General features: G+C 54.8%; 1 protein-coding gene across 3 annotated transcripts in view; it reads left to right on the top strand.

The window, feature by feature from the left end:
- Positions 1-3,383: 3,383 nt before the first annotated feature.
- cenpu (centromere protein U) overlaps positions 3,384-22,461 on the top strand; it is a 55,481-nt gene continuing 36,403 nt past the window's right edge. Inside the window, exons 1-3 of one of the 3 annotated variants that reach the window (XM_072595177.1) lie at positions 3,384-3,490; positions 14,732-14,840; positions 19,881-20,052. In XM_072595177.1, coding sequence (XP_072451278.1) covers positions 14,769-14,840; positions 19,881-20,052 — 244 coding nt within the window. In that variant the 5' untranslated portion in view covers positions 3,384-3,490; positions 14,732-14,768. Of the gene's footprint in view, positions 3,491-3,560; positions 3,687-13,694; positions 13,931-14,731; positions 14,841-19,880; positions 20,053-22,461 lie in introns of those variants that run through there. The other 2 variants (XM_072595159.1, XM_072595168.1) reach the window with 2 other exon arrangements.

Genomic DNA, 22,461 nt, shown 5'->3' with positions numbered 1-22,461 from the left:
TTCCCCAGGGCAGGATTGACTGGCACGAGGGGTCGTAGTTTTAAGATATTAGGAGAAAGGTATAGAGGGGACGTCAGAGGAAGGTTCTTTACGCAGAGAGTTGGGAAAGCATGGAATGTGTTGCCAGTGGTGGTGGTGGAAGCAGAGACATTAGGGTCATTTAAGCGACTGCTGGACATGCACATGGATAGCAGTGAGTTGAGGGGTGTGTAGGTTAAGTTATTTTATTTTACATTAGAATTAATCCTCGGCACAACATCGTGGGCCAAAGTCCCTGTTCTGCGCTGTATGTTTCTATGTTCTATGTTCTAATCTTTTGCAAGAGGATTTACTGTAGATAAAGATATGGAAGCTAGGGAATAAACTGATGTCTTGAAAAGTCCACATTACAGATGTGGAGGTGCTGAAGGTCTTAAAATGCATAAAGGTAGATAAATTCTTGGGGTCTGATCAAGTGGATCTCAGGACATTGTGGACCCCTAGCAGAGATATTTGTATTACCGATACCACAGGTGAGGTACTGGAAGACTGGTGGGTTACTAATATTGTGCCATATTTAAGTAAGGCTGCAATGAAAGCCAGGGAACAACAGATTTGTGAGCCCTATGTCAGTGGTGGGTAAGTTGGAGGGGATTCTGAGAGACAGGAAAAAGGCATTTGGCATGCTTGCCTTCATTGCTCAGTCCTTTGAGTATAGGAGTCAAGAAGTCATGTGAAGGTTGTACAGGACATTGGTGAGTTCTCTTCGGGAATACTGTGTCCAGTTCTGGGCGTCCAGTTATAGGAAGGATATTATCAAGCTGAAGAGGGTTCAGAAGAGATTAACCAGGACGTGGCCTGTTATAAAATGTATAAAATGCTTGAGTTAGAAAAAAAGACTGGATAGGCTGGGACGTTTTTGTTGACTGGAGCGTATGAAGTGGAGAGGCAAACTAATAGACATTTATAAAATAATGAGAGGTGTAGAAAGAGTTAACAGTAGTTGTCTTTTCCCTAGGATGGAGGATTTCAAGAGCAGAGGGCACATTTTTAAGGTGAGAGGAGAGAGATTTAAAAATGACGCAATTATTTTCACACAGGGTGGTTTGCGTGTGGAATGAACTTCCTGAGAAAGTGGTGGATATGGGTATAATTATAACATTTAAAAGACATTGGATGGATACATGAAGAGGAAATGTTTGGAGGGATATGGGCCAGGAACAGGCAGATGGGACTAGTTAAATTTGGGATCATGTTCAAAAACGGACTGGTTGGACTGAAGGATCTGTGCTGTATGACTTTATGACTCGGTGACTGATTAGGGATAGTCAGAATGGCTTTGTGCATGGGAAAATGTGTCTCACAAAATTTGAGTTTTTTGAAGAGGTGAACAAGAAGATAGATGAAGGTGTAGATGTAAACGTTCTCTTCTCATATGCTTATTCTCATACACTATTTTCCCCTTCCGAATTAATCCTTTGGCCCTCCTATGCAGACTTCCAAAGTGTTCCAAATCCTCAGATGTATCGGTTTTTTCTTGCCAATCTGTATGCCTTTTGTTCAGCATTTAATATCATCTCTAGTTTCTCTTGGTCAGTTCTCTTGCATCAGTTTGGAAGGTAGGAAAACGTAGAAGTCAAAAGTGGATAAATCAAATTGATGTTCAGATGTAACTGAGTTTTTTGTGCAGTATTTGGGGTTGAATGAGTGATCCCTGTGCTTTTGAATATAATTATAATTACTGCATTTGTTTATTCATTACCAGCTAATTATATTCCTGGCTGAGAGAACTAAGGGATCATTCTGACTTGGTTAAAAATTGGGAGTAGCAAAAGAAACTTTGATAGTTATAAAGTATCAGAATACACTCCAAAAAGTAACTGTACTCAAGAAAAAAATTGGCATGTATTTTCAGACGGACTGAAAGGTTTTACACTGAATCTGCATCAAGCATCCTCATGGGGAGGAATCAAAACATCAAGAAGACTAAAATCAAACTTTCCAATCCTTCCCACTGCACTGTGTACTTGCTCAATGAACTGAGTTAAAAAATCACACAACACCAGGTTACAGTCCCATCAGGTTTATTTGGAAGCACTAGTTTTCTGATGCTGCTCCTTCATCAGTTAGTTATGGAGCAGGACCATAAGACACAGAATTTATAGCAAAAGATTACAGTGCCTTGCAACTGAAATTATATATTGAACAAACTTAGATTGTTGTTAAGTCTTTCATCTTTTAGAATGGGTTGCAGGTTTCCGTTCATTAATATGTAAATCCCAGAACTTCTTTTAAGTCACCTTCTCAAGATAACTTAAGGTTATCTTAAGAAAAGGTGACATCTCAGCTCAGACAATGCATTAAAGGTGTGAGGTTAGAGCCAGTCTGTATCCCAACCTTGAGTCAGACTGATTCTATTTCCAAAGTGGAATTTACAAAATATTACATGGATTGACTGCCTGCAGATTGTGCATTTTTTTACCAAATTAAATGTATCTGCAAATATAATTCTGCAAATACAAATTCACCGCATAGACTTACATGTGTGTGTGCATGCATTAGAGAGTGAGTACATGTGAGAGAGTGTGTATTTGCGCATGTACAAGCTTGGTAAAGTGTGTGTGTGACTGTGATGGAGTATAAGCATGGGAGAGGGTATGAGTGTAGGGTGTGTATTTGTACATGTATGAGAGAGAGCGTGTATATGAGAAAGGGTCTGCATGAGTGAGAGATTATGTAAGAGTGTCTGCCTGTGTATATATGTGAGAGAGTGTACAGTGTAGTGACCCTTGGTGTGATATGAACCCAAGGTCCCTGTTGAGGACATCCCCATGGGTACCGAACTTGGCACTCAGCCACCCCGTGTTGCTATCTGTCCCAAAGTCTGCCTTGGAGGGCAGTCACCCCAAGATCCGAGGCCGAATGTCCCTGACTGCTGAAGTGTTCCCTGTCGGGGGGGGGGGGGGGGAAGCACCCCTGTCTGGTGATTATTGTGCGATGTCCATTCATCTGTTATCATAGCGTCTGCTTGGTGGCGCCAATATACCATTCCTTGAGGCATCCTTGCCTTCAATTGTGTGATTTTTAACTTTGGGGTAAAAACAATGACTGCAGATGCTGGAAAGCAAATACTGGATTAGTGGTGCTGGAAGAGCACAGCAGTTCAGGCAGCATCCAACGAGCAGCGAAGTTGCTGCCTGAACTGCTGTGCTCTTCCAGCACCACTAATCCAGTATATGATTTTTAACTTTGTCCACCCCAGTGGAACACTGGCTCCTCCCCAGCAGTGCACTGTGAGAGACTTGGCTGTGACCTCTCTCAGGAGATGGAGTACCGACTCCTCCCAGACACAGGGGGGCGCCAGAAACCCAACATCAGGCGGCTGCGCGTGTGCAGACTCGCATTCATCGCCGCTACGAAATGAAAGGGGAGGAGGAGAATCGTAAAACCAATTCAAATTCATTGCAAAACTCTTTGAAGACGTCTGTTGAATAGCACCTACATTTTCTAAGTTAATATATTGTATTCCTCTGTGATGCTTTAGATTTTGTTTCACACCGGCAGCCGTCTCCTTTCTGTTGTTTACTGATCACCCTCCCCCCGCCCCCCCCCCCCCCCCGCTCCTCCGACTGGTTCAGTCCGAACGCACGGCCGTTTGGTTTTAATGAGAGCGCGGGAAAGGTACCGGAGTGAGAGGACAACATCAGGTGACAGAGGGACAGGGGAGGGGGGGACAGGGGGGGCAAAGTGGGGAGGAGGGGAACGGGCAAGTGGGTGGTGGGTATGGGGATGGGGGGGGGAAGCGGGGGCGGGGGCGGGGATGGGGATGGGGGGGGGGAAGCGGGGATGGGGATGGGGATGGGGGGGGGGGAAGCGGGGATGGGGATGGGGGGGGGGGAAGCGGGGATGGGGATGGGGGGGGGGAAGCGGGGATGGGGATGGGGGGGGGGAAGCGGGGATGGGGATGGGGGGGGGGAAGCGGGGATGGGGATGGGGGGGGGGAAGCGGGGATGGGGATGGGGGGGGGGGAAGCGGGGATGGGGATGGGGGGGGGAAGCGGGGATGGGGATGGGGGGGGGGAAGCGGGGATGGGGATGGGGGGGGGGAAGCGGGGATGGGGATGGGGATGGGGGGGGGGAAGTGGGGATGGGGGGGGGGAAGCGGGGATGGGGATGGGGATGGGGGGGGGGAAGCGGGGATGGGGATGGGGGGGGGGAAGCGGGGATGGGGATGGGGGGGGGGAAGCGGGGATGGGGATGGGGGGGGGAAGCGGGGATGGGGATGGGGGGGGGGAAGCGGGGATGGGGATGGGGGGGGGAAGCGGGGATGGGGATGGGGGGGGGAAGCGGGGATGGGGATGGGGGGGGGAAGCGGGGATGGGGATGGGGGGGAGAAGCGGGGATGGGGATGGGGGGGAGAAGCGGGGATGGGGGGGAGAAGCGGGGATGGGGATGGGGGGGGGAAGCGGGGATGGGGATGGGGGGGGGGAAGCGGGGATGGGGATGGGGGGGGGGAAGCGGGGATGGGGATGGGGGGGGGGGAAGCGGGGATGGGGATGGGGGGGGAAGCGGGGATGGGGATGGGGATGGGGGGGGGAAGCGGGGATGGGGATGGGGGGGGAAGCGGGGATGGGGATGGGGGGGGGAAGCGGGGATGGGGATGGGGGGGGGAAGCGGGGATGGGGATGGGGGGGAGAAGCGGGGATGGGGATGGGGGGGAGAAGCGGGGATGGGGATGGGGGGGAGAAGCGGGGATGGGGATGGGGGGGGGAAGCGGGGATGGGGGGGGAAGCGGGGATGGGGATGGGGGGGAGAAGCGGGGATGGGGATGGGGGGGGGAAGCGGGGATGGGGATGGGGGGGGGAAGCGGGGATGGGGATGGGGGGGGGGAAGCGGGGATGGGGGGGGAAGCGGGGATGGGGATGGGGATGGGGGGGGGAAGCGGGGATGGGGATGGGGGGGGGGAAGCGGGGATGGGGATGGGGGGGGGGAAGCGGGGATGGGGATGGGGGGGGGAAGCGGGGATGGGGATGGGGATGGGGGGGGGAAGCGGGGATGGGGATGGGGGGGGGAAGCGGGGATGGGGATGGGGGGGGAAGCGGGGATGGGGATGGGGGGGGGAAGCGGGGATGGGGATGGGGGGGGGAAGCGGGGATGGGGATGGGGGGGGAAGCGGGGATGGGGATGGGGGGGGGAAGCGGGGATGGGGATGGGGGGGGGAAGCGGGGATGGGGATGGGGGGGAGAAGCGGGGATGGGGATGGGGGGGAGAAGCGGGGATGGGGGGGAGAAGCGGGGATGGGGATGGGGGGGGGAAGCGGGGATGGGGATGGGGGGGGGAAGCGGGGATGGGGGGGGGAAGCGGGGATGGGGGGGGAAGCGGGGATGGGGATGGGGGGGGGAAGCGGGGATGGGGATGGGGGGGGGAAGCGGGGATGGGGATGGGGGGGGGAAGCGGGGATGGGGATGGGGGGGAGAAGCGGGGATGGGGATGGGGGGGAGAAGCGGGGATGGGGATGGGGGGGAGAAGCGGGGATGGGGATGGGGGGGAGAAGCGGGGATGGGGATGGGGGGGAGAAGCGGGGATGGGGATGGGGGGGAGAAGCGGGGATGGGGATGGGGGGGAGAAGCGGGGATGGGGATGGGGGGGAGAAGCGGGGATGGGGATGGGGGGGGGAAGCGGGGATGGGGATGGGGGGGGGAAGCGGGGATGGGGGGGGGAAGCGGGGATGGGGATGGGGGGGAAGCGGGGATGGGGATGGGGGGGGAAGCGGGGATGGGGATGGGGGGGAGAAGCGGGGATGGGGATGGGGGGGAGAAGCGGGGATGGGGATGGGGGGGGGAAGCGGGGATGGGGGGGGGAAGCGGGGATGGGGATGGGGGGGGGAAGCGGGGATGGGGATGGGGGGGGGAAGCGGGGATGGGGATGGGGGGGGGAAGCGGGGATGGGGATGGGGGGGGGGAGCGGGGATGGGGATGGGGGGGAGAAGCGGGGATGGGGATGGGGGGGGAAGCGGGGATGGGGATGGGGGGGGAAGCGGGGATGGGGGGGGAAGCGGGGATGGGGGGGAAAGCGGGGATGGGGGGGAAAGCGGGGATGGGGATGGGGGGAAAGCGGGGATGGGGATGTGGGGGGAAAGCGGGGATGGGGATGTGGGGGGAAAGCGGGGATGGGGATGTGGGGGGAAAGTGGGGATGGGGGGGGAAAGCGGGGATGGGGATGGGGGGGGAAAGCGGGGATGGGGATGTGGGGGGAAAGCGGGGATGGGGATGGGGGGGAAAGCGGGGATGGGGATGGGGGGGGAAAGCGGGGATGGGGATGTGGGGAAAGCGGGGATGGGGATGGGGGGGAAAGCGGGGATGGGGGGGGGAGCGGGGGCGGGGATGGGGGGGAAAGCGGGGATGGGGGGGGGGAGCGGGGGCGGGGATGGGGGGGAAGCGGGGGCGGGGATGGGGGGGGGAAGCGGGGATGGGGATGGGGGGGGAAGCGGGGATGGGGGGGGAAGCGGGGATGGGGATGGGGGGGAAAGTGGGGATGGGGGGGAAAGCGGGGATGGGGATGGGGGGAAAGCGGGGATGGGGATGGGGGGGAAAGCGGGGATGGGGATGGGGGGAAAGCGGGGATGGGGATGGGGGGAAAGCGGGGATGGGGATGGGGGGAAAGCGGGGATGGGGATGGGGGGAAAGCGGGGATGGGGAGGGAAAGCGGGGATGGGGATGGGGGGGAAAGCGGGGATGGGGATGGGGGGGGAAAGCGGGGATGGGGATGGGGGGGAAAGCGGGGATGGGGATGGGGGGGAAAGCGGGGATGGGGGGGGGAGCGGGGGCGGGGATGGGGGGGAAAGCGGGGATGGGGGGGAAAGCGGGGATGGGGATGGGGGGAAAGCGGGGATGGGGATGTGGGGGGAAAGCGGGGATGGGGATGTGGGGGGAAAGCGGGGATGGGGATGTGGGGGGAAAGTGGGGATGGGGGGGGAAAGCGGGGATGGGGATGGGGGGGGGAAAGCGGGGATGGGGATGTGGGGGGAAAGCGGGGATGGGGATGGGGGGGAAAGCGGGGATGGGGATGGGGGGGGAAAGCGGGGATGGGGATGTGGGGAAAGCGGGGATGGGGATGGGGGGGAAAGCGGGGATGGGGGGGGAGCGGGGGCGGGGATGGGGGGGAAAGCGGGGATGGGGGGGGGAGCGGGGGCGGGGATGGGGGGGAAGCGGGGGCGGGGATGGGGGGGGGAAGCGGGGATGGGGATGGGGGGGGAAGCGGGGATGGGGGGGGAAGCGGGGATGGGGATGGGGGGGAAAGTGGGGATGGGGGGGAAAGCGGGGATGGGGATGGGGGGAAAGCGGGGATGGGGATGGGGGGGAAAGCGGGGATGGGGATGGGGGGAAAGCGGGGATGGGGATGGGGGGAAAGCGGGGATGGGGATGGGGGGAAAGCGGGGATGGGGATGGGGGGAAAGCGGGGATGGGGAGGGAAAGCGGGGATGGGGATGGGGGGGAAAGCGGGGATGGGGATGGGGGGGGAAAGCGGGGATGGGGATGGGGGGGGAAAGCGGGGATGGGGATGGGGGGGAAAGCGGGGATGGGGATGGGGGGGGAAAGCGGGGATGGGGATGGGGGGGAAAGCGGGGATGGGGATGGGGGGGAAAGCGGGGATGGGGATGGGGGGGAAAGCGGGGATGGGGGGGAAGCGGGGATGGGGATGGGGGGGGAAGCGGGGATGGGGGGGGAAGCGGGGATGGGGATGGGGGGAAAGTGGGGATGGGGATGGGGGGGAAAGCGGGGATGGGGATGGGGGGGGAAAGCGGGGATGGGGAAAGCGGGGATGGGGATGGGGGGGGAAAGCGGGGATGGGGATGGGGGGGAAAGCGGGGATGGGGATGGGGGGGAAAGCGGGGATGGGGATGGGGGGGGAAAGCGGGGATGGGGATGGGGGGAAAGCGGGGATGGGGATGGGGGGGAAGCGGGGATGGGGATGGGGGGGGGAAGCGGGGATGGGGGGGGGAAGCGGGGATGGGGAAGCGGGGATGGGGGGGAAAGCGGGGATGGGGATGGGGGGAAAGCGGGGATGGGGATGTGGGGGGAAAGCGGGGATGGGGATGTGGGGGGAAAGCGGGGATGGGGATGTGGGGGGGAAAGCGGGGATGGGGATGGGGGGGAAAGCGGGGATGGGGATGGGGGGGGAAAGCGGGGATGGGGATGTGGGGGGAAAGCGGGGATGGGGATGGGGGGGGAAAGCGGGGATGGGGATGGGGGGGGAAGATGGGGATGGGGGGAAAGCGGGGATGGGGATGGGGGGGATGGGGATGGGGGGGAAAGCGGGGATGGGGGGGGAAGCGGGGGCGGGGATGGGGGGGAAAGCGGGGATGGGGGGGGAAGCGGGGGCGGGGATGGGGGGGGGAAGCGGGGGGGGGGAAGCGGGGGCGGGGATGGGGGGGAAAGCGGGGATGGGGGGGGAAGCGGGGGCGGGGATGGGGGGGGGAAGCGGGGGCGGGGATGGGGGGGGGAAGCGGGGATGGGGGGGGAAGCGGGGATGGGGATGGGGGGGAAAGTGGGGATGGGGGGGAAAGCGGGGATGGGGATGGGGGGAAAGCGGGGATGGGGATGGGGGGAAAGCGGGGATGGGGATGGGGGGAAAGCGGGGATGGGGATGGGGGGAAAGCGGGGATGGGGATGGGGGGGAAAGCGGGGATGGGGATGGGGGGAAAGCGGGGATGGGGAGGGAAAGCGGGGATGGGGATGGGGAGGGAAAGCGGGGATGGGGATGGGGGGGGAAAGCGGGGATGGGGATGGGGGGGGAAAGCGGGGATGGGGATGGGGATGGGGGGGAAAGCGGGGATGGGGATGGGGGGGAAAGCGGGGATGGGGATGGGGGGGAAAGCGGGGATGGGGGGGGAAGCGGGGATGGGGATGGGGGGGGAAGCGGGGATGGGGATGGGGGGAAAGCGGGGATGGGGATGGGGGGAAAGCGGGGATGGGGATGGGGATGGGGGGGGAAAGCGGGGATGGGGATGGGGGGGGAAAGCGGGGATGGGGATGGGGGGGAAAGCGGGGATGGGGATGGGGGGGGAAAGCGGGGATGGGGATGGGGGGGAAAGCGGGGATGGGGATGGGGGGGAAAGCAGGGATGGGGATGGGGGGGAAAGCGGGGATGGGGATGGGGGGGAAAGCGGGGATGGGGATGGGGGGGAAAGCGGGGATGGGGATGGGGGGGAGAAGCGGGGATGGGGATGAGGGGGAGAAGCGGGGATGGGGAGGAGAAGCGGGGATGGGGATGGGGGGGAGAAGCGGGGATGGGGATGGGGGGGAGAAGCGGGGGATGGGGATGGGGGGGGAGAAGCGGGGATGGGGATGGGGGGGAGAAGCGGGGATGGGGGGGGGAAAGCGGGGATGGGGATGGGGGGGGAAAGCGGGGATGGGGATGGGGGGGGAAAGCGGGGATGGGGATGGGGGGGGAAAGCGGGGATGGGGATGGGGGGGGAAAGCGGGGATGGGGATGGGGGGGGAAAGCGGGGATGGGGATGGGGGGGGAAAGCGGGGATGGGGATGGGGGGGGAAGTGGGGATGGGGGGGAAAGCGGGGATGGGGGGGGAAAGCGGGGATGGGGGGGGAAGCGGGAATGGGGATGGGGGGGGAAGCGGGAATGGGGATGGGGGGGGAAGCGGGAATGGGGATGGGGGGGGAAGCGGGAATGGGGATGGGGGGGGGAAGCGGGGATGGGGATGGGGGGGGAAGCGGGGATGGGGATGGGGGGAAAGCGGGGATGGGGATGGGGGGGAAAGCGGGGATGGGGATGGGGGGGAAAGCGGGGATGGGGATGGGGGGGGAAGTGGGGATGGGGGGGAATATGGGGATGGGGGGGAAAGTGGGGATGGGGGGAAAGCGGGGATGGGGGGGGAAAGCGGGGATGGGGGGGGAAAGCGGGGATGGGGGGGAAAGCGGGGATGGGGATGGGGATGGGGGGGGAAAGCGGGGATGGGGATGGGGGGGAAAGCGGGGATGGGGATGGGGGGGAAGTGGGGATGGGGGGGGGAAAGCGGGGATGGGGATGGGGGGGAAAATGGGGATGAGGGGGGAATGCGGGGATGGGGATGGGGGGGGAATGCGGGGATGGGGATGGGGGGGGAAAGCGGGGATGGGGATGGGGGGGGAAAGCGGGGATGGGGATGGGGGGGGGAAGCGGGGATGGGGGGGGAAAGCGGGGATTGGGATGGGGGGGGGAAAGCGGGGATGGGGATGGGGGGGGAAAGCGGGGATGGGGATGGGGGGGGAAAGCGGGGATGGGGATGTGGGGGGAAAGTGGGGATGGGGTGAAAGCGGGGATGGGGGGAGGGAAAGCGCGGATGGGGGCAAAGTGGGGATGGGGAGGGAGAAGCGGGGATGGGGGGTGGGAATAGGGGATGGGGGGTGGGAATAGGGGATGGGGGGTGGGAATAGGGGATGGGGGGTGGGAAGCGGGGATGGGGGAGGGAAAGCGGGGATGGGGGGAGGGAAAGCGGGGATGGGGGGAGGGAAAGCGTGGAGGGGTGAAGGAAAGCAGGGGATGTGGAGGGGGAAGGAAAGCGGGTATGGGAGGGGGGGAAGGAAAGCAGGATGTGGGGGGAGGTGAAGGAAAGCAGGGATAGTGGGGGGGGAAGGAAAGCGGGGAATGGGGGGGAAGCGAAAGCGGGGATGGGGGGGGAAGGAAAGCGGGGATGTCTGGGGGGAAGGAAAGCGGGGATGGGGGAGGGAAGGAAAGCGGGGATGGGGGGGAGGGAGGAATGCGGGGATGGGGGAGGAGGGAAAGCGGGGGATGGGGGGGAGGGAAAGCGGGGATGGGGGGGGGATGGGGGGGAAGGAAAGCGGGGATGGGGGGAGGGGGAGGAAGCGGGGATGGGGGGGAGGGAAAGCGGGGATGGGGGGGGAAAGCGGGGAAAGTGGGATGGGGATGGGGGGCAAAAGCGGGGATGGGGATGGAGGGGAAAGAGCGGGGATGGGTGGGGGGGAAAGAGCGGGTGATGGGGATGGGGGGGAAAACGGGAATGGGGGATGTGGGGGGATGTGGGGATGGGGGGGGAATGCGGGGTGATGGGGAACTGGGAGGGGAAGTGCGGGGATGGGGATGGTGGGGGGGAAAGCGGGGATGGGGATGGGTGGGGGAGAAGCGGGGGATGGGGATGGGGGGGAAAAGCGGGGATGGGGACTGGGGGGAAAGCGGGGATGGATGGGGGGGAGAAGCGGGGGATGGGGGGGGAAGCGGGATGGGGGGGGAAGCGGGACTGGGAGGGATGGGGGGGGAAGCGAGGGATGGTGGGGGGAAGCGGGGATGGTGGTGGGATGGGGGGGAAGCGAGGGGGATGGGGGGGGGAAAGCGGGAGACTGGGGGTATGGGGGGGAAGCGGGGATGGAGGGGAATGGGGGAAAGCGGGGATGGGGAATGGGGGTGCAAAGCGGGGATGGGAGGGGGGAAGCGGAGTTGGGGATGGGGGGGAATGCGGGTGATAGGGGATGGGGGAGCAAGTCGGGGGATGGGGGGTGGAAGCAGGGATGGGGAGTGGGGGGAAGCAGGAATGGGGATGGGGGAAGACGGGGATGGGGATGGGGATGGGGGGCATAGCGGGATGGGGATGGGGGGGAAAGCTGGACGATGGGGATGGGGGGGAAAGCGGGGATGGGGATGGGGGGGAAAGCGGGGATGGGAATGGGGGAAAGCGGGGATGGGATGGGGGGAAAGCGAGGGATGGGGGGAGGAGAAAGCGGGGATGGGGCAAGCGGGGATGGGGAGGGAAAGCGGGAGAGGGGGGAGGGGAAAGCGGGGAGGGGGGGAGGGAAAAGCGGGAGATGGGGATGGGGAGGGAAAAAGCGGGGATGGGGGGGTGGAAAGCGGGGATGGGGGGGTGGAAAGCGGGGATGGTGGGGTGGAAAGCGGGGATGGGGGGGGTGGAAAGCGGGGATGGGGGGGAAGCGGGGAATGAGGGGATGAGGGGGAAGCGGGGATGGGGATGGGGGGGAAGCGGGGATGGGGGGATGGGTGGGGGGAAGCGGGGATGGGGGGGAAGCCGGGGATGGAGGGAATGGGGGTGGAAAGCGGGGAGGGGGGGAAAGCTGGGGATGGGGAAATGGGGGGAAAGCTGGGAATGGGGAATGGGGGGAAAGCGGGATGGGGAATGGGGGGGGAAGCGGGGGATGGGGGGGAAACGGGGATATGGGGGATGTGGGGGGAAGCGGGGATGGGGGGGAAGCGGGGATGGGGGGGAAGCGGGGATGGGGGGAAGCGGGGATGGGGGGAAGCGGGGATGGGGGGGAAAGCGGGATGGGATGGGGGGGAAAGCGGGGGACGGGGGGATGGGGGTGAGAAGCGGGGAGGGGGGGATGCGGGGACGGGGGATGGGGGGGAAAGCGGGGAAGGGGGGATGGGGGGGGAAAGCGGGGATGGGGGGGGGAAAGCGGGGATGGGGTTGGGGGGGAAAAGCGGGGATGGGGGGGAAAGCGGGGATGGGGGGGGAAGCGGGGATGGGGGGAAAGCTGGGATGGGGGGATGGGGGGGGAAAGCGGGGAGTGGGGGGAAAGCGGGGATGGGGGGGAAAGCGGGGATGGGGTGAAAGCGGGGATGGGGGATGGGGGGGGGAAGCGGGATGGGGGATGGGGGGAAAGCGGGATGGGGGGTGGGGGGGGAAGCGGGATGGGGGGGGTGGTGGGGGAAAGCGGGATGGGGGGTGGGTGTGGGGGGAAAGCGGGGGTGGGGGGGGAAAGCGGGGGGTGGGGGGGGAAAGCGGGGGGTGGGGGGGGGTAAGCGGGGGTGGGGGGGGTAAGCGGGGATGGGGGGGAAAGCGGGGATGGGGGGGAAAGCGGGGATGGGGGGCGAAGCGCGGATGGGGGGGAAAGCGGGGATGTGGGGGGAAAGCGGGGATGGGGGATGGGGGGGGAAAGCGGGGATGGGGGATGGGGTGAAGCGGGGTGGGGGGGAAATTTGGGGGTAGGAGGGAAGCGGGGGTGGGGTAGGTGGGAAGCGGGGGTGGGGGTAGGGCTAGGGGGGAAGTGGGGGTGGGGCTAGGGGGGTGGGGTGGGGGTGGGGCTAGGGTGGTGGGGGTGGGGCTGGGGGGGAAGCGGGGGTGGGAGGGTGAAGCGGGGGTGGCGGTAGGGGGGTGAGGTGGGGGTGGGTGGAAGTGGGGGTAGGGGGGTGAAGTGGGGGTGGGTGGAAGCGGGGGTGGGGGTAGGGGGGGGAAGCGGGGGTGGGGGAAGGTGGAGGAAGGGGGTAAGCGGGGGTGGGGAAAGGGGGGTGAAGGCGGGTGTGGGGGGGAAGTGGGGGTGGTGGGAGTGGGAGTTGTGGAAAGTTGGGGGTGGGGAAAGTGGGGGGTGTGGCAGGGGTTGGCGGTGGGGAGGGGAAGAAGTGGAGGGGGTGGGGAGGGAGGGTGGAAGGGAAGGTTGGGAGGTACGGGGGCGGGGAAGAGGGGTGTGGGGAGGGAGATGGCGATGGTGGGGGAAGGGGATGGAAGGGTGAAGAGGACTGGGTGGAAGGGGGGATGGCTGGGAGGGGGTGGGGTGGGGGGGAGGAGAGAGAAGGGTTCGTGAGTGAGAGAGAAGGGGAAGGACAGAGAGAGGGGTGGTTGGGTAAAGGGCAGGGAGGGGTGGGGTAAAGGATAGAGAGGGGTTGGGTAAAGGACAGAGTGGCAGGTATAGGGCTGGGGGGCGAGGGAGGTTGGGAGAGGAGCGAGTGAGAGATAGTGCAAGGGAGGAAGACAAGGAGTAATTTGGCCTGGTCAAATTGGGGAACCCTGGCTGGCTGGCTGGCTGGCTGGCTGACTGACTGACTGATTGATTATAAACAGGGGTGTCAGGGGTTCTGTTCATTCTGAGAGCTGTCTCTGAGGAAGATGGGACAGTGTCAAGTACCAGGCACATGTGAATATGGGGTGACTTTGTGACAGGATACCAGCCTCTGTGGAGTAATTTCAATTATGGGCCAAATGCAGACAGGTCGTATGGTTTAGTTTCTATTCTGTGACTGGGTGTGAGGAAGTTGAGTGCATGTGTGTGCGAGAGAGACAGAGAGAGGAAGGAAAGTAAGTGAGAGAGGGAATGCGTGATAGATAAAATATGTAGAAACAGGTGACGGCAGAGAGAAACATGCGAGAGTTGAGAGAGGGAGAAAACGGGAGTGAGTAAGAGAACAAATGTGACAGACATCCAGATGTTCATGATTTAGAGATGCTGGTGTTGGACTGTAATGTACAAAGTAAAAAATCACAATACCAGGTTATAGTCCAACAGGTTTAACTGTAAGCACTAATTTTTAAAGCGCTGTTCCTTCATCAGGTGCTCCGAAAGTTAGTGCTTCCAATTGGACTATAACCTGGTGTTGTGCGATTTTTAATGAAGAACAGGTGGGAGAGTGATAGAACAAGAGGGAAAAACGGGAGAGAGGGAGAGACTGAAATAAAATGAGTGAATGAGAAAGAGAGGAAAAAAACAACGTAGTGAGGGTGGGAGACTGAGAGGAAAAACAGGTGGAAGAAACAAGAGAGAGGAGGAGTGAGCAGGACTCAGTGAATATGTGAAACTGAGCAGCTGAGCCAGAGTGAGAATGGACAGCTCATCTTGGCTTTAAGACAGCCCATGGGAGTAGAAGTAGACCATTCAGCCCACTGCATTTGCTGTAATATTCAATGAGATCATGTCTTTTATAACAAGCACTGTTTTAAGAAAAGCTGCATTAAAGTTACTACAGAATAACCTCACTTTATCTCATTTTTGCTGTGTCCAATATTTCATTAACAGATTTTAAACTGATGCAGCACACCTGAGGAAAGAAATAATGAGAAAAAGTAAAACTGCTTCTACCTTAAAAGGATCTAATTTACTGGGACACCAAAACACAAGACTGAAGGTACTTCAGACATGGAGCTGTTTACTTTATTGTGATACTGTCATGCCTTTAATATGAACATTCACAATAGGAGCAGAAGAAAGCCTGTCCTGCCTCTCACTGTGATTGATGCCGATCTTGGGTTTTAAAAAACTCCGTTTACTCACCTGCTCCTTGTATCCCTTCATTTTGAAAGAACAATAATCTGAATACAGAGGAACCTCTTATCCCAACAAGATTGCATGGTCTTGATGCTTGGCTAAACTGTGTTATCCGGCATTTGATGATCCAAACAAAATACTCCCTGCACACGTCATTCGTATAATCGAGGTTCCTCTGTATATTCACACATCCTCACAATCCTCTGTAGTATAGAATTTCAAAGATTTGCAACTATTATGATTGAAGAAATTTCTCCTTGTGTCAGTTTGAAATAATCAGTCTGAGGCACTATCCTTGAATTCTAGATTCCCTGCTTAAGGAAAAGAACTGTTCAGTTGTCAAGCTTCTGATTGGTCTTGAATCAGAGCATCTCTCACCTTTCTAAACTCATGAATCTCCTGGATTGGTTGGGTGAGCAGGAAATAAAACCAACTGAAATTGGATCAAACCTTGTGTCCTTGGCTCCAATCTGATCTACTTTTGGAATCCCCCCCCCCCCCCCCCCCACCCCAGCCAAGACAATTGATCTATTCATTAAAGCCCCTATCCTCCCAATCTTGGAGTCCAGATTTCTGTGGCAGAATGTTGGTTCACATGCATTCTGTGTCATGGAACTGTAGAAACTCCAATCTCTTTCCATAGTATGGCAGGACCAGGAATCTCCCAATCTTGCTGCCTGTCATTGGTATCTCTTGGGAGGATTTCCAAATTGGTATCCAATCTCTTTGACTACATTGCAAAGTCCTGATGTGGGATTTGAAGCCAGAATTTCTAATTCAGGAAGGGATGCTGTCATTGTGTCACATGATCTCTATTTGGTGATTATAGACACTTTTTTAGTCAGTTTCTCATCATTAGAACAACTCTGCCATCCTGGGACCAATCTATAGTGCTTCCCATGTAAGTTGATCCCTCCTTTAAAAATTGAGACAAAAATTGTACTAAAGTTTCCAGGTGTGGTCTCAACAAAACCCTGTACAATTGAAGGAAGACTTTATTCTTGTACTCCAATCTGTTTACAATAAAGGCCAAATAGCATTTGCTTTCCTATTTGCTGCATGTGCATGCTGTGTTCCTTAAATGAGCACACCCAAATCTCTGAACATCAACATTCAAGTTTCACATCTTTTAAAATATATTCTGCTCTTCTCTACTTCAACAAATTTGAATGACTTCTCATTTCCCCACGTGAATACCATTTGTCATCTTGTTGCCCCACTCACCTTGCCTGTTTATTTTCTCCTCATGGCTTGCTTTCCTGCCTAGCTTTATATCAACTGCAGACTTTGATATATTGCTGTCTTTTTGCCTAAATCATTAGATTGGACTGTAAATAATTGAAGCCCTAGAGCTGATCATTGCAAAACTCAACCAGTCACAGTCCATCAATTTGAGAATACTCTTACTTTCTTGCTCATTAACCAATCCTCTGTCCAATCTAATATGTTGCCCAAACGCAACAGCCTTTGTTTTATTAAATAAATAAAGTTTGTGTGGAACATTATCATTAGATTAGATTAGATTACTTACAGTGTGGAAACAGGCCCTTCGGCCCAACAAGTCCACACCGCCCCGCCGAAGCGCAACCCACCCAGACCCCTACATCTACCCCTTACCTAACACTACGGGCAATTTAGCATGGCCAATTCACCTGACCTGCACATCTTTGGAGTGTGGGAGGAAACTGGAGCACCCGGAGGAAACCCACGCAGACACGGGGAGAATGTGCAAACTCCACATCATCTTTTGGAAATCCAAATGAACCACGTTTACTTGTTCCCCTATATTTATTCTACTACTTGAATCTTTAAAACGTTATAAATTTATCAAGCTAATTTCCTTTGTGTAAAACCTTTTTGGTGTGTCCTAATCATGGTGTGCTTTTCCAAATACATTGTTAAAACTTCCTTATAGATAGATACCTGCTCATTATAACTGATAAATTATATGCCAACTGGCCTGGATCCCTGTTTTCTCTTTACCTCATTCTTGAATAGACACCTTACACTGATGTACGACAATGTGTTGACCCAGATCTCTGTTTCATTTCTTGATATTACTTAGAGCAACGCTAAAATAGCGTATCATGTAATGTGGAGAAATATGAGGTTATGCACTTTGGCAACAAGAATAGAGCAGCTGAATATTATTTTAAATGGAAGAAGACTGCAGAAAACTTCATCACAGAAGGATTTAGAAGTCCCTGTATGTAAATCACAAAAAAAATCATACAAGTTCAGGAGATAATAGGGAAGGCAAATGGAATGTTGACCTTTATTTAAATTGGAATAGAATACAACAGTGGGGAGGTCTGGCTAAAACTATATAACAAACTTGTGAGACCACAGCTGGAATACAGCAAAGAATTTTGGGTCGCTTATTTAAGGAAAAATGTACTAGCATTGGAGGCAGTCTAAAGGTTCACGAGGTTGATATCAGGTAAGGAGGAGAGGTTGAGACTTCACATTGCCAGGGACCAGGGTTTGATTCTACCAACAGACGATTGTGTGTAATTTGTTCATCCTCCCTATATCTGCGTGGGTTTCATCTGAATGCTCTGCTTTCCTCCCACAGTCCAAAGATGTGCTGGTCAGATGGACTTGCCGTGCTAAATTCCCCATCGTATCCAGGGATGTGCAGGCAAGGTGGATTAGCCATGGGAAATTCAAGGCTATGGGAATAGGGTAGGGTAGGGGAGTGGGTCTGAGTGAGATGCTCTTCAGAGAGTTGGTGTGAACTTGATGGAACAAGTGGTCTGCTTACACATTGTAGGGATTCTATGAAGTTTGGGCCTGTACTCATTGGCACTTCGAAGAATCAGAGGTGATCTGATTGAAATATAAAATTCTTTTGGCTACTTGACTAAATAGATACAGAAAGGTTGTTTCCCCTGGTGGGAGAATCTAGGACCAGAGGGCATAATCTCCCTTGAGACAGAAATGAGGAGAATTTTTTTTTTCTGAAATGGTAGTGAATCTAGAATTCCTTACCACAGAGGACTCCAGGGCTGTGTTATTAAATGTATCTGAGGCTGACATAGACGGACAGATTTTATTCAGTAAAGGTAAAGGCAGGAAAGTGGAGTTGAGAATGATCAGATCAGCAATGATCTAATTGAATGGTGGAGCTGACTTGATGGGTCGAATCGCCTGCTTCTGTTTCTACAGCTTATAGTTTTATCAAGTTTAATTATTTCCATTTTAACAGCAGTTAACTGGAATTTAAGTGTGATTAATGGGTTTTATATATTGATCTATTTTACATATTGCTTCATTGCTGCTGCTGGTTACTCATGATTGATTCTGATATGGAGTCACTAAAATTTAGTTAAATATCAGGGGTTCAACATAAGCTTGAAAGTCAATCTGATGTACAGATAAGTTTAAGGCTAAATGATTTTTAAAATAATTGGAAATATCTATGCATGGAATGAAACATTCAAATATATGAAGGAGAAATAGGCAAGTCTGTGAGCTCACGTATCATAGTGTAAGTACAAACCTGTTATATTCAAGCCTCTTTTGTGTAAAACTTGTCTACATGTATTGGGGGAAAAAGTGATTTTAGTGAGTTTTTAAATTTTAACATCCTGAGAATATTGACAATAGCACCACCTCTTCCAAAAAGATACTGATGATTGTAAAAATGGACAAAAAGCCAAACATCAGAGATGATGAGAGCAACTGCCCCTGATGTCAAGGCAACATTTGACCAAGTGTGGCATTAAGGAACCCTCGCAAACCTGAAGTTGCTAAGTATCAGGTGAAAAATTCTTTGTTGGATGAAGTTGTACCTATCACCAAAGGAAAGTAGTTGAGCTTGTTGGAGGTCAGTCACCTCAGCTGTGTGCATCACTGCAGGGGTTATATAGAGCAGTCCTCAGGCCAGCCATCTTCAGCTGTTTAATCAATGATCTTTCCTCCATCTTAAGATCAGAAGTGGTCATATGCAATCATCAGCAAACTAAAGTTCAGCACCACTTGTGATACCTCAAATGCTGAGCAATCTGTATCTAAATGCCATATAATCTGGGTGAAATCCAGTCAAGAAGCAAGTATTATTTATGCCACACAAATGTCAGGCAATGGCCATCTGTAACAAGGCAAAATCTAATCTTGGCGCCTTGACAAAAGCCTGTCTACCATCTACAAAGCACTGTGATGGAATACTCCCCATTTGCCTGGCTGAGTGCAACTCCAACAACCCTCAAGCTTATTACCATCCATGACACATCAACCCGCTGATTGGTAACAGAAACATCGATGATAAACAGACATTTTATGGATCAGTGTGTACCATCTACAAGATACACTGCAGAAATTAACCAAAGCTGCTTAGACAACACCTCTCAAACCCATGATTACTACCATCTAGAACAATAAAGGCAGCAGATGCCTGGAAACATCTTTGTCTGCAAATTCCCTATCAAGCAGCTCACCATCTTGACTTAGAACAACATCACTGTTTCTTCGCTGGTGTTGAATTAAAATCCTAAAACTCTCCGTAATAGTACTATGAATGCAAATGTGCTAGATCGCTTACTGCGATTGAAGAAGGCAGTTCATCACCATCACTTTGGCAACTAGGGATGACAATGAGTGTTTAGCCAGTGAAGCCCACATCCACTGAATGAATGAGGTTTTTTCAAGAGTTAGATTAAGTTGCTTCATATTCTTTCCCTGAGATGATGTTGCTACTTGCTAACATCATCACTCCAAATGATGTGATATTATCTTGTTAAGGGGAGAACCTAGAATGATACAAAAGACAAAAATAAATGTGTGGGGCATTCAAAATAAAAAATAAATCTACTACACTGTGACAGTTCAAATCTGATAATTAATTCTCTCATGCTATGGACAAGACTAGAAATTTATTTGGTTTTTCTTTTTATTTTAGGCTTCTAAAAGTATGAAATCTAGAAGAGATGGAATAAGTGATACAAATAAAAGACACAGTCCGGCTCAAAACAGTAGAGCCAAATTGCCAAGTCAGAAACATCCAGAACCTTCACCAAACCTCTCCTGCATATTTAAGAATCCAGGCAGTCAAGATGATGATGAATACTATGGTAAGGAGTTAATGATCGTGAGTAAGATTGTTTTCAGGCAAGTCTTGTGTCCAGTCATATGTTCATCATAGCATGCTTGTTCTTTGATTCTGTAATCTTACCCTCATGACCATTTGGTGTTCCAAAAATAAAGCAATATATAATGCAACACAGCCTGATAATGGGACTTGGTGATAAACTCAGTGATTAAAAATTCTAACACTGTTATTGAGTTTTGTCAAATAATTTTTTTTGACTCTATAGATTTTTGACTTATTGTGCTGATTTTTCATATTGCATCATTATTGTGCTGAATTTCAGTCTACTTTGAAGATTAAGCATCATTGCTGTGTCACTAATGAGTTGTCAGTCCCACCCAATGCAGAGTTTGCCTCATTGGTTTCCAAAATAAATGCCAAGACTTCGATTGTCATTGTGATGAGGCCTACTACCAACTACCGTGGCCACACTGCCATAGGTTCCTTTCAGAATAGTGCCATTTAAGTCTTGACTTGCAGGTACTCAACTCTGTTTCTGCCAGTGAACTGTTCTAAGAATCTTGCCCTGTTAAATTTGAACATGAATTGGAGCTCCTTTATTGACAATTCAAAACTGAATTTAAAATCTTCTGTGACAAGGCTGAGGTTTTTCTGATAATTTTGATATTGTCCTTTTTGACATGGAAAGGATCTGTTAAAATTTTTAGGAACATTATGATTTTAAATAATTTAGCTTGATTCATTTCTCAACATACTCAGCTGGCGGTTCCCAAATACTCACAACTTAAATTTGCAAATCGGCCATCAGTGCTGTTTTAAAGTAAGCATTTTAAAGCTTTTGCTGAATCTATTTGATAGAATTTTGTAGTTGCGTACACACTTATTTGCCCTGTCAGTTCCTTTTTTTCACAGTTTATTGTTAACTTTTGAACACAGTAGGCTAGTTTGGTCAGATTCCCTACAGTGTGGAAACAGGCCCTTCCGCCCAACAAGTCCACACCAACCCTCTGACGAGTAACCCACCCAGACCCATTTCCCTCTGACTAATGCATCTAACACTATGGGCAATTTAGAATGGCCAATTCACCTGATCTGCACATCTTTGAATTGTGGGAGGAAGCCAGAGCACCCGGAGGAAACCCACGCAGAATGTGCAAACTCCCCACAGACAGTTGCCCAAGGCTGAAATCGAACCTGGGTCCCTGGCACTGTGAGGCAGCAGTGCTAACCACTGAGCCACGTGCCGCCCCATGGTTGAGCTATAGTCTTCCCAAGGTCACCATCAGTCTTTGTCGATATTGAAAAGGTTGTACCTTTGTGGAGCGTGATTGGGTTCTTTTGGTTGTTTTCCTGACCTAGAGAGAAAGTTGATCCATCTGAAATCTCTGCTTAGAGGGTTGTTTAGTCCCTGCAGGAATTTGAATTCTGAATGGAAATCTAATGCTGGACTAGCAATTAATTGATTTCAAGAATAAAATATTTTTGAATCATTCCCAGTGGAATGTTTTGTTTATAAATGGGATTTGTGAGCTTCAGTCCAGAACCGATTTCAAGCCATCAACCCGCTTTAGTTAACCTAATGAGAATTACCTGCTGTGTTAGATTTACCACAAGATGTCACCAGAGAGATTCTATTCTTGTGCGAAATCAGTTAGTTTCCCACTATAGAGGAACTTCAATTATCCGAATGAGATGGGCAGGCACAATTTCGTTAATTGATTTAAGTTTTCTGTGAAGTCTACTCCCCGTTCAGGAGACTAGGCAAAGTCACATTGCATGAGACACATTCTCCTCCCCCCGCCCCCCCCCCCAAACTCCGTCTGCTCCACAACCCTGTCCAACACCACCCCCTGCTCACCCCCAGTCCTGCTCCCCCAACCCCATGCAGCTGTACTGTAGACCAACAGTCAGACTGCTGCTGCCTTTGTGGGGTAAGTCTCCAAATAGTGCGAGCACACGCACACACAACTTTTTGACAAGTTTCCACTCTGCCCCTGTACAGGACAATGTTGGATAGATTATCTGGGGAAAGGGGGTTTAGGGTACACCCCTGTGTAGAACTCCAGGGAAAGTGTGGGGGAAGAGGTGGGAGACCAGTCATTTAGAGACTGTGCCTGGACTGTCCCGGCCTGTTGTCGGCAGCATTTCAGTAAGCCAAGTTTGTTTTTAATCATTGTACCTGTTTAAAAAAAAATGTGATCCAGGGTTGAAACAGCTCTTTGACGTAATGTTTCTATCGGGACCTGGAGATCACCTTCAAATAATTCGATAGTCGGATAAATGATATTCGGTTAATCGAGATTCCTCTACTAGATTTTCGTTTTTAATGATGTCTTAATGTTACTTTGTAGAAGTTGCATTAATCATCTTGGGAGTTTTTGGAACTTATCCCAGAAGCATTTCCCTTTTTGTGTAAAATACACATGTGCTT

This window comes from Chiloscyllium punctatum, chromosome 2, assembly GCF_047496795.1.
Source record: "Chiloscyllium punctatum isolate Juve2018m chromosome 2, sChiPun1.3, whole genome shotgun sequence".
In the NCBI taxonomy this organism is placed as follows: Eukaryota; Metazoa; Chordata; class Chondrichthyes; order Orectolobiformes; family Hemiscylliidae; genus Chiloscyllium; species Chiloscyllium punctatum.
Note: the sequence above shows the minus strand (reverse complement) of the source record. Positions and strands in the feature narration are given on the sequence as shown.